This window comes from Physeter macrocephalus, chromosome 1 (genome assembly GCF_002837175.3).
Source record: "Physeter macrocephalus isolate SW-GA chromosome 1, ASM283717v5, whole genome shotgun sequence".
NCBI lineage: Eukaryota > Metazoa > Chordata > Mammalia > Artiodactyla > Physeteridae > Physeter > Physeter macrocephalus.
The window spans coordinates 102,191,201-102,205,387 of NC_041214.2; the positions used below are offsets into that span (position 1 = coordinate 102,191,201).

Below are 14,187 nucleotides of genomic sequence, written 5' to 3' on the forward strand. Positions count from 1 at the left end.
TTTGTTATTGAGCTGCATAAGCTGCTTGTAAATTTTGGAGATTAATCCTTTGTCAGTTGCTTCATTTGCAAATATTTTCTCCCATTCTGAGGGGTGTCTTCTCGTCTTGTTTATGGTTTCCTTTGCTGTGCAAAAGCTTTTAAGCTTCATCACTTCCCATTTGTTTATTTTTGTTTTTATTTCCATCTTTCTAGGAGGTGGGTTAAAAAGGATCTTGCTGTTATTTATGTCATGGAGTGTTCTGTCTATGTTTTCCTCTAAGAGTTTAATAGTGTCTGGCCTTACATTTAGGTCTTTAATCCATTTTGAGTTTATTTTTGTGTATGGTGTTAGGGAGTGTTCTAATTTCATCCTTTTACATGTAGCTGTCCAGTTTTCCCAGCACCACTTACTGAAGAGGCTGTCTTTTCTCCACCGTATATTCTTGCCTCCTTTATCAAAGATAAGGTGACCATATGTGCATGGGTTTATCTCTGGGCTTTCTATCCTTTTCAATTGATCTATATTTCTGTTTTTGTGCCAGTACCATACTGTCTTGATTACTATAGCTTTGTAGTATAGTCTGAAGGGTAAGCTGACATTATTGTTTGACCATGAAAACTGAAGTGTCAACAGCAAATAATCAGACCCCTGTGGTTACAGGACTTGTTAGCTGCTGGGTGAGTCCTTTTGATACATTCAGAGGCAAACCTTCCCCTTGAGTGGATGGCAGCAAATTCCAGCAGCACATATGGCCTTTGAAATAGATATATCAACTCATTTTGTTTAGCTCTCCAACTCTAGCAAGAAAGTTCCACTTCTTGGCAGACTCCACATATCTGTACCTGATAACATGCCTATAATGTATTGTACATTAAAATAACTACAGTAGTATATGGTTATAGTCAGTAGAAAAACATTACACTCATTTATTTAAAACATTAGTATACATAATTTTCCCAGCTGAATGCTTTCTTTTGTGTCAAGACCAAAACAATAAGCAAAACCAAAATAAAATAAAACAAACATTAAAACCCCCCTTAGCCTGACCCTTTCTTGGTTTCTCTCTAGATGCCAGTGGCAGTTACAGCTGCAGACAAAGGTATGTTACCAGGCCCTTCGGAAGAGCTGAAAGTCACTGCTTTCTGGGGATTGCTCACAGGAAAGTCTGTGATAGCTGCTCCACTTGGGGTCACCCCCCAGGTTAGGGTGATTTTGTATATAGCTATTTTGAGTTTGTCTAGGTCAGGGAGATGTTCTTATCTTCAATATAGTTCTATGACCCTGTACATGTGATCTTGATACTTTTTGTTCTAGACAGAATGCCAGGTCTACAGATGACAATGGACTGGGTACTTTTTTAATGCGAATTTTTAATGTTTAAACCATTAAGCCAGGAGTTTGATTGACAAAGAGCAAAACCAACTAAAAAGAAACTGGAACCAGGCCTGGATTTAGGTAAAATTATGAAGAAGGCAGTTTGTTCTGGATAACCTTATGGATTTTTTGCCCAATATGGTGTCTCCTTTACTTCCTACTTTTAGGGCCTGATGCCTTTATTTCTTATCTCTTCAAAGTCTGTTTGCAAGAAAGGATATGATAAACTAATTTATGCTAAGATATGAATGGTTTAACAAGTGCTATCACCTTGAGAGAAATGGGTATTTAAAAAAAGATTTCCTATTTTATGTTTATTAGCAGCGAGTCAATATAGAACACTTGTAATGATCAGTTACATGTGGATACCAACAGTTTTTTCATTAAATACAGAGCGCCAGTCTTTTCTGGTCAATTTTGATTTTCTCCAAACAAGAAAACCAAACATAATACAACTTCAGGAGATGGTAATAACATCAGCATGATCCATCCAAATTGCAAAAATGGCAATACTTAACTTAAAATTATGTAAATTATTTGATCATTTCACAAAATTTCTTGTTGGTCTTCTGAAAACTTTTCAAGTATAAAAATATCTCAAAATATGTGTGATAAAATTGAATTACAAAAACCACTTTGGAAAACTAGGGAGTTATTTTTCTGATTTTGGCTTTAAGATTTTTCAAAATCTGCTAAAAAATATAACAGAATTATAGCCCTCCTTTAGCATAACATCAGTTTCTTCCACAATTCCTTTAAATTTAGCTTTTGATAAAGGTTATTCGACAAAGAGACTCTGTGAACTTAGCATACCATTCTACCATAAAAGGGTACTTCTATGGTAAAAACAAGATCAACTTCGATAGCATTGTCTTTTTCCTTGAGTTGCAATAACAGTTTTTGACATTCATTTGTAACCAACTTACAGTTCTCAATAATACTATGACATGTTAGGCATCTTTCCCTTTGTAGGAAAATCCTTACTGTCATATAAAAGTCCATAATTATCTGGTTTGGCAGCTCCTCTTTTGACAACATCACAGATAATTTCTGGTACTCTTATAGGGTTCTTGAGGCAAACTGAACTTTTCTAAAATTCTGGCATGGGGCTTCCCTGGTGGCGCAGTGGTTGAGAATCTGCCTGCCAATGCAGGGGACACGGGTTCGAGCCCTGGTCTGGGAGGATCCCTCATGCCGCGGAACAACTAAGCCCGTGAGCCACAACTACTGAGCCTGCACATCTGGAGCCTGTGCGCCACAACAAGAGAGGCCCGCACCCTGCGATGAAGAGTGGCCCCCGCTTGCCACAACTAGAGAAAGCCCTAGCACAGAAATGAAGACCCAACACAGCCAAAATAAATAAATAAATTAATAAACTCCTACCCCCAACATCTTAAAAAAAAATAATAAAATTCTGGCATGATTTTTACATGTACAGACTTTACATTGAGTAACCAATCTTCCTTAACACACTCTGAGTTCTGCCCTTAATTTTGTCCTAGAACAAAGGCATAGGGTGGCAAGCAATAATCATAGATGCAGGGCTTGGACACAGAGATCTCACTGATCTTGGTCTTCTGCCCCAACTTTTTCTTCAAGGGGAATATATACTGGGTCAGCATCACCTCTTCCATCAGGATGCAAATACTGGCACCAGCTACTGCGTCCACTCTTGCCATGATCACTTAGTCCATAAATGGGACCCCCTTATGCTCTTCCTAACAAAGATGACATTTACGAGCTTTGGAAGTGTGGGGCTTGTGTACTAACTGTGAAGAACATGGAGCCTCCAGAAATTGGTATTTTAACGGAGGATACAATTTTAAATCAGAGGAATAAACCTTTAATTTGAGGCTGACCTAATGAGGAATTAGGTGACAGAATGGGAGCAGAACAGGGTTTTAGATAAAAGCAAAGTGGAAAATGGAAAGAGATGTGATCTGAGACATATAAGATTTTAGAATTTGAAGATAAAATGGTGAGTTTAGAGAATCAGCATCCTGGCCAACAGGGAACGGAGGGACTGAAGTGATTATGGTGCAGCCTGACACAGGGCCCAGCATCGTTGTAGGGCTTGGCATTGCTGTGTCCCTGCCATCGACCCTCAACTCCTCAACTCTAGCTTCTCCATCACCCTCTGCCTGTGGAAAGTAGAAGGGATTGTTATGAAATTATTAGGCACAACTACCAGGAACTTGAAGAGAAACAGCCAGGACCAGGGACAGGATAAGAAATGCACTTGTAAGATTTAAGAAGAATATGTAAATTTTGAAGAATATGGGATGCAAGGTCAAAGAACAGAATAAAGACCTCATGTGAGATCGATAAGACGTACTCTGAGTCGTGTGTGTGTGTGTGTGTTTGTGCGCACATGTGGTGACAGTGAGCTTGATGATTTTGGTAATGGGATAAATTGGAGGCTTAGGGACCCATGGAGACTCATATCATTTTTCTGCTTGCCTAACTTAGACAAACTGATTTCAATGTGGCTTTAGGCTCCACTGGGCCAGATGGATGGCAGGAAAAACCAGCAAGAAAAAGGTAATTAAGCTTCAATTTTCTGCTCCATGGCCTGATCACCTGTGTCAGGATGAAAATGTGTCCCAGGATGTTATTAAGCTCATACATTTTGGGTATTTAGAAGTTCAGATTTGGTATCACCATTTCATAGATGGTTACAGTAAAATATGCATGACTGTTCTAGACTGTAGGAAATATGGAAGCTGAACTAGGATTAGATTCCAACATTCTTGAATCTCAGCCAAGACCTCCTCAAGTTAATAAATAACAAAATAACAACAAAAGAATATATTAAAACATACACTAATAAATTTATTGTAAATGCAATGTACTCAGAACCTTCTTGTGACATCCAAATATATATGAGCTATACAAAATGCATGTATAAGCAAATATCCCATAGAATGTGTTCATAAATAGCAAGGGCCCTAGAAACACTGCTAGTGGGTTTATTTCACTAGAAATCCATCCATTATCATTCTTTTTTTCCCTCTGAACATTTCATAAATCTATTGAAATAAACAGATTGAAAGAAAAAAATCCCATTACCAATGCCTGACACGAATCTTGCCAAATGCATCATCTAATATTGGATGTCATATTGCAGTCCAATCCAATGAGTAGAAACATGTTTCAAAAACAGTTTGGGACTGAGCAATCAATATTAACTTGTTGGATCCTAATGTGTTTTTGTGAATGATTATAAATAGAGCAACTCACTGTGGGGAATTTTTTCTCTAAGCTTATGGATGAAAAATGGCAAATGGTTAACAAGATCTTCTTGCAAAAATAAAAATGTGGGTTTTCACTGCCAGGAGAAAAAATTGTTTGTTGGGTTTTAGAGTCCCTTCCTAGATTTCACAATTTCTAAGGCTATTTTTATGGTAAGAATAATACAGAGATGTCTGAGGATAGATGAAGTTTTCAAGTGGGGAAGGACAGAAAATGTGAAGGATTACAATAGTTCATTTCATTATGAAATCTATTGAAAAGACCAAGAATATATTGTGTAAATTAGGAAGCACTTTCAAGCAAGACCCTTTCAATTTTCTAGTTTCTGGGGCAAAAAGTACCTTGGGTGGCCTCTGTGCTTTATAATGATGTGATGCACGGGATAAAAAGGATTTTATTCTGGGCACACATGCTATTGTAATAACAATTTAATTAAAACAAATAAATAAAAAGCTCAAAACTTTCAATTAAACAGATCATTTCTTTTCACTGTGTGTGTGTGTGTGTGTGTGTTTTCTTCTTTGCCCAAATGTACACATACCTTTTCAATCATTCGACAAATATCTGCTGAGCACCTACTGTTGCCTGCCACTATTCCAGATGTTAGAATACTACAGTGAACAACAGAAAAAGGTTTAGGTCCCTGTTTTTGTGTATCTTACATTCTAGTATAATTTCAATAGACAATCAAATAATTCAAATAAACAAAGGAAAACATCAGATGCTAATTAAAATATGGGATAATTTATATGCAATCATAGCATAAATTTAAGTTGGAGTTCAGCTTTTTCCTATAACACTGTCCAATAAATTTTTATCCCCATTGTTACATGATCTACCTTCCCTGTAACCAAGAAGTATTAACTCATTTATTGATTCAACAATATTTGTTGTGCACCAACTCAATACCATGCACTATCTCAGGCACTGTGGATACAGGTAAACAAACAAAAAAACACTCTCATGGAACTTTCTTGTATTATAGTATCAAGAATAAAGGGTGACAACTAGTGTAGGTAGATTTTCAGCATAGTTTATTATAAACAACTCAATTTTATGTTAACATCAATTTTATGTTCAACATAGGATAAATGTTAATCTATTAAGTATGAACTTTCATCCCCAGTCTAATGCTTTTTATTATCAATTAATATCTGATTGGTAAAAAATTCCCAGCTTCTACCCTTTTCTATGTAGCTTAGTATATTTTGGCTATTGTTTTGTTTGGCTTCATAATATCCATTGAGTTATTATCTCATCCTACCCCTAACTCATACACACAGATTTTGGAATTATTATAAATAACACTATAAATATTTACTCCCCGTCCCATCCCTTGTATGCCCATTCAAAAGCAAACGCTGCTCTGAATGTTGTCTATTATTGACTTACTTATATATATTTTAAATTTTTATCACTTATTATGTCTAAGCCATATAGTGTTTGGTTGTACTTGCTTTTAATCCTAGAGATTATCATACTAAGTGAAGTAAGCCAGCCAAACATCAGAGAAAGACAAACATCATATGATATAGCTTATATGTGGAATCTAAAACAATGATACTAGTGAACTTATTTACAAAACACAAATAGACTTACAGATGTAGAAAACAAACTATGGTTACCAAAGCGGAGAAAAGGGGAGGGATAAATTAAGTGTTTGGGATTAAAATATACACACTACTATATATAAAATAGATAACCAACAAGAACCTACTGAATAGCACAGGGGACTATACTCAATATCTCATAAAAAATATGAATGTAAAAAAAGAATATATATTTATATATACATATAACTGAATCACTTTGCTGTACACCTGAAGCTAACACATTATAAATCAACTTTATTTCAATAAAAATTTAAAAAAATTTTAAAATTTTAAAAAATAAAATTTACTTTAAAATATCATTCCATATATTGTCACTTGGCATTTACTTTTTTGATTCAATACAGTGTTATTAAGATTCATTCATGCTGTCATACGTGGCTGCCATTCACTCATTTTTCATTGCTCCATAGTATTTTATGATATGACTATATTACAGTTTATTTATCCACCCTCCTAACTATGACCATTTAGATAATTTACAGGTTTTTTGTTATTATGAGTAGTGTCTTCCCCCCAACATTTGTGTACATATCTCCTGGACACATGTAATAATTTGTTTTTTGGGGAGTATTTATCTAGGAGTAGAAGTGTTGAATTGTCTGCTATGAAACTCTTCAGCTATAAAACATAATGCCTAAGTGGTGGAAAGAGATGGTACCAATTAATACCCTCACCAGCAACATATAACAAATTGTATTGATCTACATCCTATATAACACTTGGCAATTCCAGACTTGTTAATTTTTGCAAGTTGGTTATGTGTAAAATTTAGTCTCCTGAATTTAGTCTTCACTGGCATGTCCTGATTGTTAGAGCGGCTGAGAATCTCTAGATGTTTTCTAGCTACTTGTGTTTCATCTTTTGTGATGTGCCTATTTGTTCATTTCCTACTGCTTTTTGTCTTTTTAAAACTTGGTTTGTAGGCATTCTTTATATATTCTTGATATAAAGTTTTGAACCTTTGCTAACTATGTATTCTTGATCCTTTTTCAAATATGTGTGGCAAATACCTTCTCCCAGATTATAGTTTGCCTTTTTTTAAACTGTCTTTAAGGAGTCTTTTGATGAAAAAATTTTTCTTAGTATTATTGTATTCTAATTTTTCAATTGTTTTTATGACTAGTGCCTTATGTCTCTTCTTTAAGCCCTTTCTTATCCCAAAGCCAGGAAGATCACCCTAATTTTATTACGTTTTAATATTTAGCTTTTTGACACAAATATCTTAAACTACATGGAGTTTATTTTTGTGTACTGTGCATGGTGGGAGTGCATTTTAACATGTTTTTCTTATAAAAAAATCAATGTTCCTGGGTCCACTTGCTGAACAGTCTCTTCTTTTTACAGTACTTTGCATGCCACCTTTGACATACATCTAGGTTACACTGCCTTATGGATCTCTTTGTGTGCTCTCTCTTCTGATACTGCCTTTTCATTCCTGTATTTGGGTACTGAGTTCATGGGTGTCTATTATATTATCAACGTATTTGTTGAGAGAAATGTGTTACATTAAATTATAGAGCGTCATGCCCAGACTAAGAACGAAACTGTGTCATGAGTTAAAGATTGTGATTAATCTAAATCTGTGAACCTGAGGTCCATAAAAGAGATAAAATAAATAAATTATGCTCAAAGAGCGATATTACACAGGTTCCTTTTCTCTCTTTGATTTATTTCCTAAGGACAAGTTCCCAGCAGTGAGATGACTGAGCCAGTGGGTATAAAAGACTTTTAGAGGTTTTCAATGTACAACTTAAATGCTTTTTAAAAGGGACATACACATTTACTCTGTGGCAAAGGGCCCGGGAGTTAAATTCAGAAGTCCTGCACCTGTGGCATCCAGGTTTCTCTTCGCTTTAGCCACATCCTTTGCTGCTTCCCAACATGCTGATCTTTGTCTTGTACCACTAAGAGGCAGTATATTTCTTTTTCAAATCCTGTCAATACCTGCTACAGCAGCATCAGCAGACCCTGCTGCTACTTGGTCAGATGACAAGCAACAAACCATTTCTGTGCCTCACACTGGGCTCTCTCTTTTCCGTTTTGTTTTGTTTTTGTTTTTAGTGACATGCATATTCTAGCTAGTTCCCTCTTTCCCCAGATCTACTGATAGTTTGCTTTTTTATCTCCACTTTACTCAGATGTTGCCTTCCTCAGTAAGGCCTTTCAAGACCACTCTATTTAGAAGGGCAGTGCCCCCTCACCCTTGATTCTCACTGTCTCCCTTCTCTGCTTTATTTTTTCTGTATCACTTATCACTATTTGTCTGTCTCTCTTCCACCAGATTTTGGAACTTAGGTCTGTTTTGTTTACAGATATATCCCTAGCAACTACAACAATGCTTTAAACATCGTCAATGCCTTGTAAATATTTGTTAATATGATTATAAACAAAGCACACAGTAGCTGTTCAATATATGTGTTGGGTAAATGAATGAGGCCCAGAGTACTCCAAGGGACTCACAGTTACACTTAACAGTATTTGGCGTCTTTCCCATTGGAGGTCCAGGAGTAGTTGAAGCCTCGGGTAGTCAGGTCGTAGTTGCTGGCTGAAAGACAAAATTTTCAGAATTCCACTTTCTTATAAGGCTGTAATTTAATTTTACTTCCATGTGCTGAATTTTTAACATATATGACTTTGGGGAAATCTGAAATTGAAAATATGCTTTGCTACACAGGAACACTAGCTGGAATAATAAGCAAAAGTCTGTAGTTTATGTTTAATGCCAACTTGTCACTGATTTTCTTTCTTTTTCTGTTCTTGTCACCAACTCAGATCACTGGGAGTATTGTCAAGATTACTTTAATATTACCTTAAAAATCCCATGACAAATGAAAAATACAATATAATAACAAATCACCAACCCATATTTTTAAGATTATAGTGATTGGCATATCAATATAGAGTCACCAGATTATAACTTGCCACAGAGTAACTCAAAACCAAAATATGAACAGCAAATGAAAAAAGATAGCATTTTGCCCAAACCTCAATATTATCATAGCTGTAGTGTTGTGTTGTCTCTTTTGAGTCACATGAGGAAAGCCTTGCTACACGCACTTTGAGCACTTGGAGGGGTGACGTTTGGAGTCGATGTAGTCACATCTACAAGGGCTGTTGAAGATGGAGCTGGATAACCTACTTTGAAAAAAAATTCCCAAATTGTCATAGGTATTTACTTTCACATGTTTAAATATGCCACTGTGCTTAACAAGGGTGGCACGTAGAGCATGGAGTGTTAGAGTTGGAAAGAACCTTAGTGAATACATACTCTAATGGATTCATTTTATAAATTATGAAACTGAGTTCAAAAGTTCTATGCTTGTGGTTACACATCCAATATTCACACTTTCAAAATATATTGTTTTAGCGTCTACTGTGTGCAAGACTATTCGACATGCAGTGAACAATGAAGACAAGGTCCTCACCCTCATGGAACTTATCTTGTAGTGAATCTTCACAACTGTATATAATATTTTCACATACTAAACATGGTTTCATATTTACTTCAATTCTTAGCTTTCAAAATCATTTCCATCTTTATAAGCCATTATATTTTCCATTCTCCTCCTCCCTCCCTTTCCCCCAAAATGAAAGACTAACTCATATTCATTTGAAAATATCTCTGGATATAAAGCAAGGTAGATTGAAGAAGAAAAATACCCTACTACAGCACACTGAAACATGTTTATGTCTCTAGGGAAGACAAATCTTTAATAGATTTTTTATTTATATGTAGTTCTCCTTTGTTCCAAAACATGTTCATGGTGGCTTACATAAATATGCAAGTGCAAGAAGATAAAAGAAGTGGATAGAAAGAGAAAACAAGGGCAAGGAAAAATAAAGTTAGAAAAAGAATGTTGAGTTTTGTTGAAACCTGACTGGGGATATTACATAAAATGCATTTCTTGATGTAGTGTTCTCTTAGTAGATATGGACTGCACATTTGGTCAGAACTTTCTAGTAACAATGCTAAGAAATAAAAAGTATATGTTATGCCATTGGACTTCCCTGGTGGCGCAGTGGTTTAGAATCTGCCTGCCAGTGCAGGGGACACGGGTTCAATCCCCGGTTCGGGAAGATCCCACATGCTGCGGAGCAACTAAGCCCGTGCGCCATAACTACCGAGCCTGTGCTCTAGAGACCATGAGCCACAACTACTGAGCCCACGTGCTGCAACTACTGAAGCCTGCACGCCTAGAGCCCGTGCTCTGCAAAAAGAGAAGCCTCCGCAATGAGAAGCCCGCGCACGGCAACGAAGAGTAGCCCTTGCTCGCCACAACTAGAAAAAACCCGCATACAGCAACAAAGACCCAACGCAGCCAAAAATAAATAAAATTTTTAAAAAATCAAATATCTATAAATATATATATATAAAAGTGTATGTTATGCCATTGATGAACATTATAAGATAAATACAGTCAATTTTTAAGAGAAACACAGCTATTCTTTTTATTGTGATTAAAAAATTTTCTCCCCAGTCTTTATAAAAAAGATACTGTAAAATGTGTACAATTTTCTCAACAATATCTTTACAGTATGGCAGCCAATATGCTCATTCACCCTCAAGCTTTAGTTAGTAGTGAATAGCCTGGCAACTTCCCAGGTACCTCAATTCTGGGAAAGGGCATGCCTTAAACAGAAAACATGGGTAATCAAATCTCTGAAAGAAGTATATATAAGATAAATAAATAAGTGGCATTGTGGTTCATAAGAAGCTCACACAAGAGATGACCAACAACAATCGTTTTACAATGTAGCCTACCAATGAACACCAAAGACACACTACACACCAGCTCCATGAATACAGTTAGATACGGGGAGATGTGTTATAGGCTGCCTCACATGATGCTGTATGAGGAACAAAAATGGGCAGCCAGCAGCAGGATGGGCAGAAAAGAGTGTTTTAAAGACAGGATATGCACAGCTTCATTCATCCAACAAATACTTATCGAGTTCCCACTATGTACTAGTATTGGAGACAAAGTGCAGAGAATGAGAGTTTTTGCCCCTGCCCTTATGGAGTATACAATTTAGTGAGAATAAAGGTCAATATGGCAGATTACTGGTTGACCACCAAACCCAGTCCTCTTCTTTCTGGCACAGAGAAACTACACTTCCTAGCCTCCTGTGCAGTTAGGTGTGGTGGCCATGTACCAAGTCGCAGGCAATGGACTCTGAGTGGGAGTGATGGTTGTCACTTCAAGGCTTGTCCTATAAAATATCCCACATATGATCCTCCATGATCTTTCCTCATGTACTATCCAGGTATTATGACATAGAGTGACTTGGAAGTCACAACTTAAATGTGATAGAGCTGCCACAGCATGGGTTACAGAACAGAGCACTCAGCTACTTGCTTGTCCTTTTATTGGTTCTTTCTGTTAGGATAAATAAATTTGTATTATATCAAGTATAAATGAACAAAATGAAATGTTGGAATTTGTTGTTACTGTGGTTTGTTTTCCTTCCCTCACAAATAGTATAAAGAGAATTGCAGTAGACGATAAGTACTATGGTAGAGAAAATGCACTGTGCTGTGGGATTCCAGAGGAGGAACACATAACCAAGACATGTGAGCTCAGTGAAGGCTTTCTGGAGGAAGTGACGTATCAACTAGGCTTGGAGGGTGACAAGAATTAGCCAGACAAGTTGGAGAAAGAGGGCAAGCAAGGAGCAGAATGTTCCAAGCAGTGTGGACAGAAAAGGTGGGAGAGAACTGAAGCCCGATCAGAATGTTGAAGGCACTCTGTGAGAAGAAAAGGGACGAGGATAGAGAAGTAAGAAGAAGCTACATCCTTAAGATTCCATGGAGGAATAATATCCAACTAGTCCTTAACAGATGCTCTGACCCCAGGGTAAGTGAAGGGTGGCCTGGACTATAGCGTGAAGGCTGTGGGCAAGAAGAGAAGTGGACAGGTTTCAAGTGTGGGCTCTACAGGCTTGGTAAATGGCTGAATGTAGGAAATTAGGAAGAGAGAGAAGTCAAAATAACTTCCAGTTTTCCAGCTTGGGCAGATTTTTGGATCAAGGCATCATTATCTGAGAAAATAAACAGAAAAAATAGCTTTGGAAGGGCAAGAGGCACAAAGATGAAATAAATTTTGGACAGATTGATTCTGAGTGCATATGAGACATTCAATTCCAGAGGGTTGAGCATGTGAGTCTGAATCTTAGGAGTAAAATTAGGCTGCAAATGAGTATTTGTGAGACATCAGCATGAAGACAGTAACTGGAGCAACTGAGAGCACCAAAGAAGATGGGTCCTGGCAGAAGAGAAGAGGGCCTAGCATGGAACAATGAGGACCACTTCCATGTAAGGTACTGGCAGGAGAAAAGGAGATTGAAAAGGAGGACCCCAGGGAGGCAGGAAGAAAGCCAGGGGCTATGGCTTAGAGAAGCCAAGGTGACGGAGGGTTTCCAGACGCAGGGCCAGTCAGTCCAATTCAGCAAATATTTGTGAGTGAGCGCTGTGTGCCAAACGCTGGGTCAGTGCAGTCAAATGCTGCCAAGAAGACAGATTCCCTTCTAGCTCTTAACTGCTAGGAAGCCATTGCATTAGACTTGCATACAAAGCCTCAGAGACAGATTTGCAAACCACTTGGAGATGTGCAAAAACAGGGTAGCTTAGCTATTAAAAGCATGAATTCCAGAGCCAGATCCCGTGAGCTGAAGCCTCGCTTAGTTCTAAGTTAAATGTATGATCTTGGTAAAGTCTATTGACCTGTCTCTCTTTCTTGTATTCCTTGCGTCTAAAATAACAGTACTTTTCTATAGGGTGATTGTGATGATTGAGAAATCATCACTTGTATGAATTCTCGTAGAAGAATGCCTGGCATGAGGTAAGCACTAAAAAGCAATCTTAGAAGCTATACAACAGGTCATCTGCAGTTTAGTTCAGGTGCTGAAAACACAAGCATATCATAGCAATAGACGAATCTCCTGATGAGTTCTACCATTGACCCACTTTCCTTGGTCTTTCTAGAAGGACTCTGATTCCAGGTAAACAATCCCAGAAAAGGGCTGTCTGGGGTGAAGAGAACGGCAGCGTGCTGGGCATTAGCTCTCTGATGGCATACTGATGCCTACTGGCAGAGTCACCTGCAGCTCTCCTCTTTCACCTCACTGAGCCCCCGTGGCTCAGATTCTCGTGCAGTCACTGTAACTTCCAGCTCACTGCCTCCTACTGTTCATCAAGACAAATGGCAGGAAAAAATGCACCAAAAGACTGGCGGCAGGATACACGAAGTAGCTGTAGGGCAAGCTCAGATTGTCTCAAACTGAGTATTGGGATCACATTCCTGGACACCTCAGAACTGCTCTTAGGGAATTGAGCCCTGGCGTTCTCCCACTGGCCCACCCTGGCATGCAGTCGAATAGCAAGGAGGTCAGCTGCTGTTCACGCCCTGTGAGCATTTGGCTGGCTGTGCTCCACCACGCCCTCTAGAGGAAGGCCCAGGAAGCCTCTGCATCAAGAGCAGCTGTGCTTCTCCTCTGCAACTGGCTCATTACGATTTTAAGAACCTATGCCCATCAACAGATGAATGGATAAAGAAGATGTGGCACATATATACAATGGAATATTACTCAGCCATAAAAAGAAACGAAACTGAGTTATTTGTAATGAGGCGGATAGACCTGGAGTCTGTCATACAGAGTGAAGTAAGTCAGAAGGAGAAAAACAAATACTGTATGCTAACACATATATATGGAATCTAAGAAAAAAAAATGTCATGAAGAGATTAGTGGTAGGACGGGAATAAAACACAGACCTACTAGAGCATGGACTTGAGGACATGGGGAGGGGGAAGGGTAAGCTGTGACGAAGTGAGAGAGTGGCAGGGACATATATGCACTACCAAATGTAAATTAGATAGCTAGTGGGAAGCTGCCGCATAGCACAGGGAGATCACCTCTGTGCTTTGTGACCACGAGAGGGGTGGGATAGGGACGGTGGGAGGGAGGGAGA

General features: G+C 38.0%; 1 protein-coding gene and 1 pseudogene across 1 annotated transcript in view; both read right to left on the reverse strand.

Annotated features, from left to right (window-relative positions):
- Window positions 1-3,050, reverse strand: part of LOC102997041 (cytosolic 5'-nucleotidase 3A-like) — a 4,708-nt pseudogene extending 1,658 nt beyond the window's left edge.
- CD96 (CD96 molecule) overlaps window positions 1-14,187 on the reverse strand; it is an 84,797-nt gene that overhangs the window by 7,662 nt on the left and 62,948 nt on the right. The window contains 2 exon segments of the mRNA XM_024120004.1: window positions 8,695-8,766; window positions 9,279-9,356. Coding sequence (XP_023975772.1) covers window positions 8,695-8,766; window positions 9,279-9,356 — 150 coding nt within the window.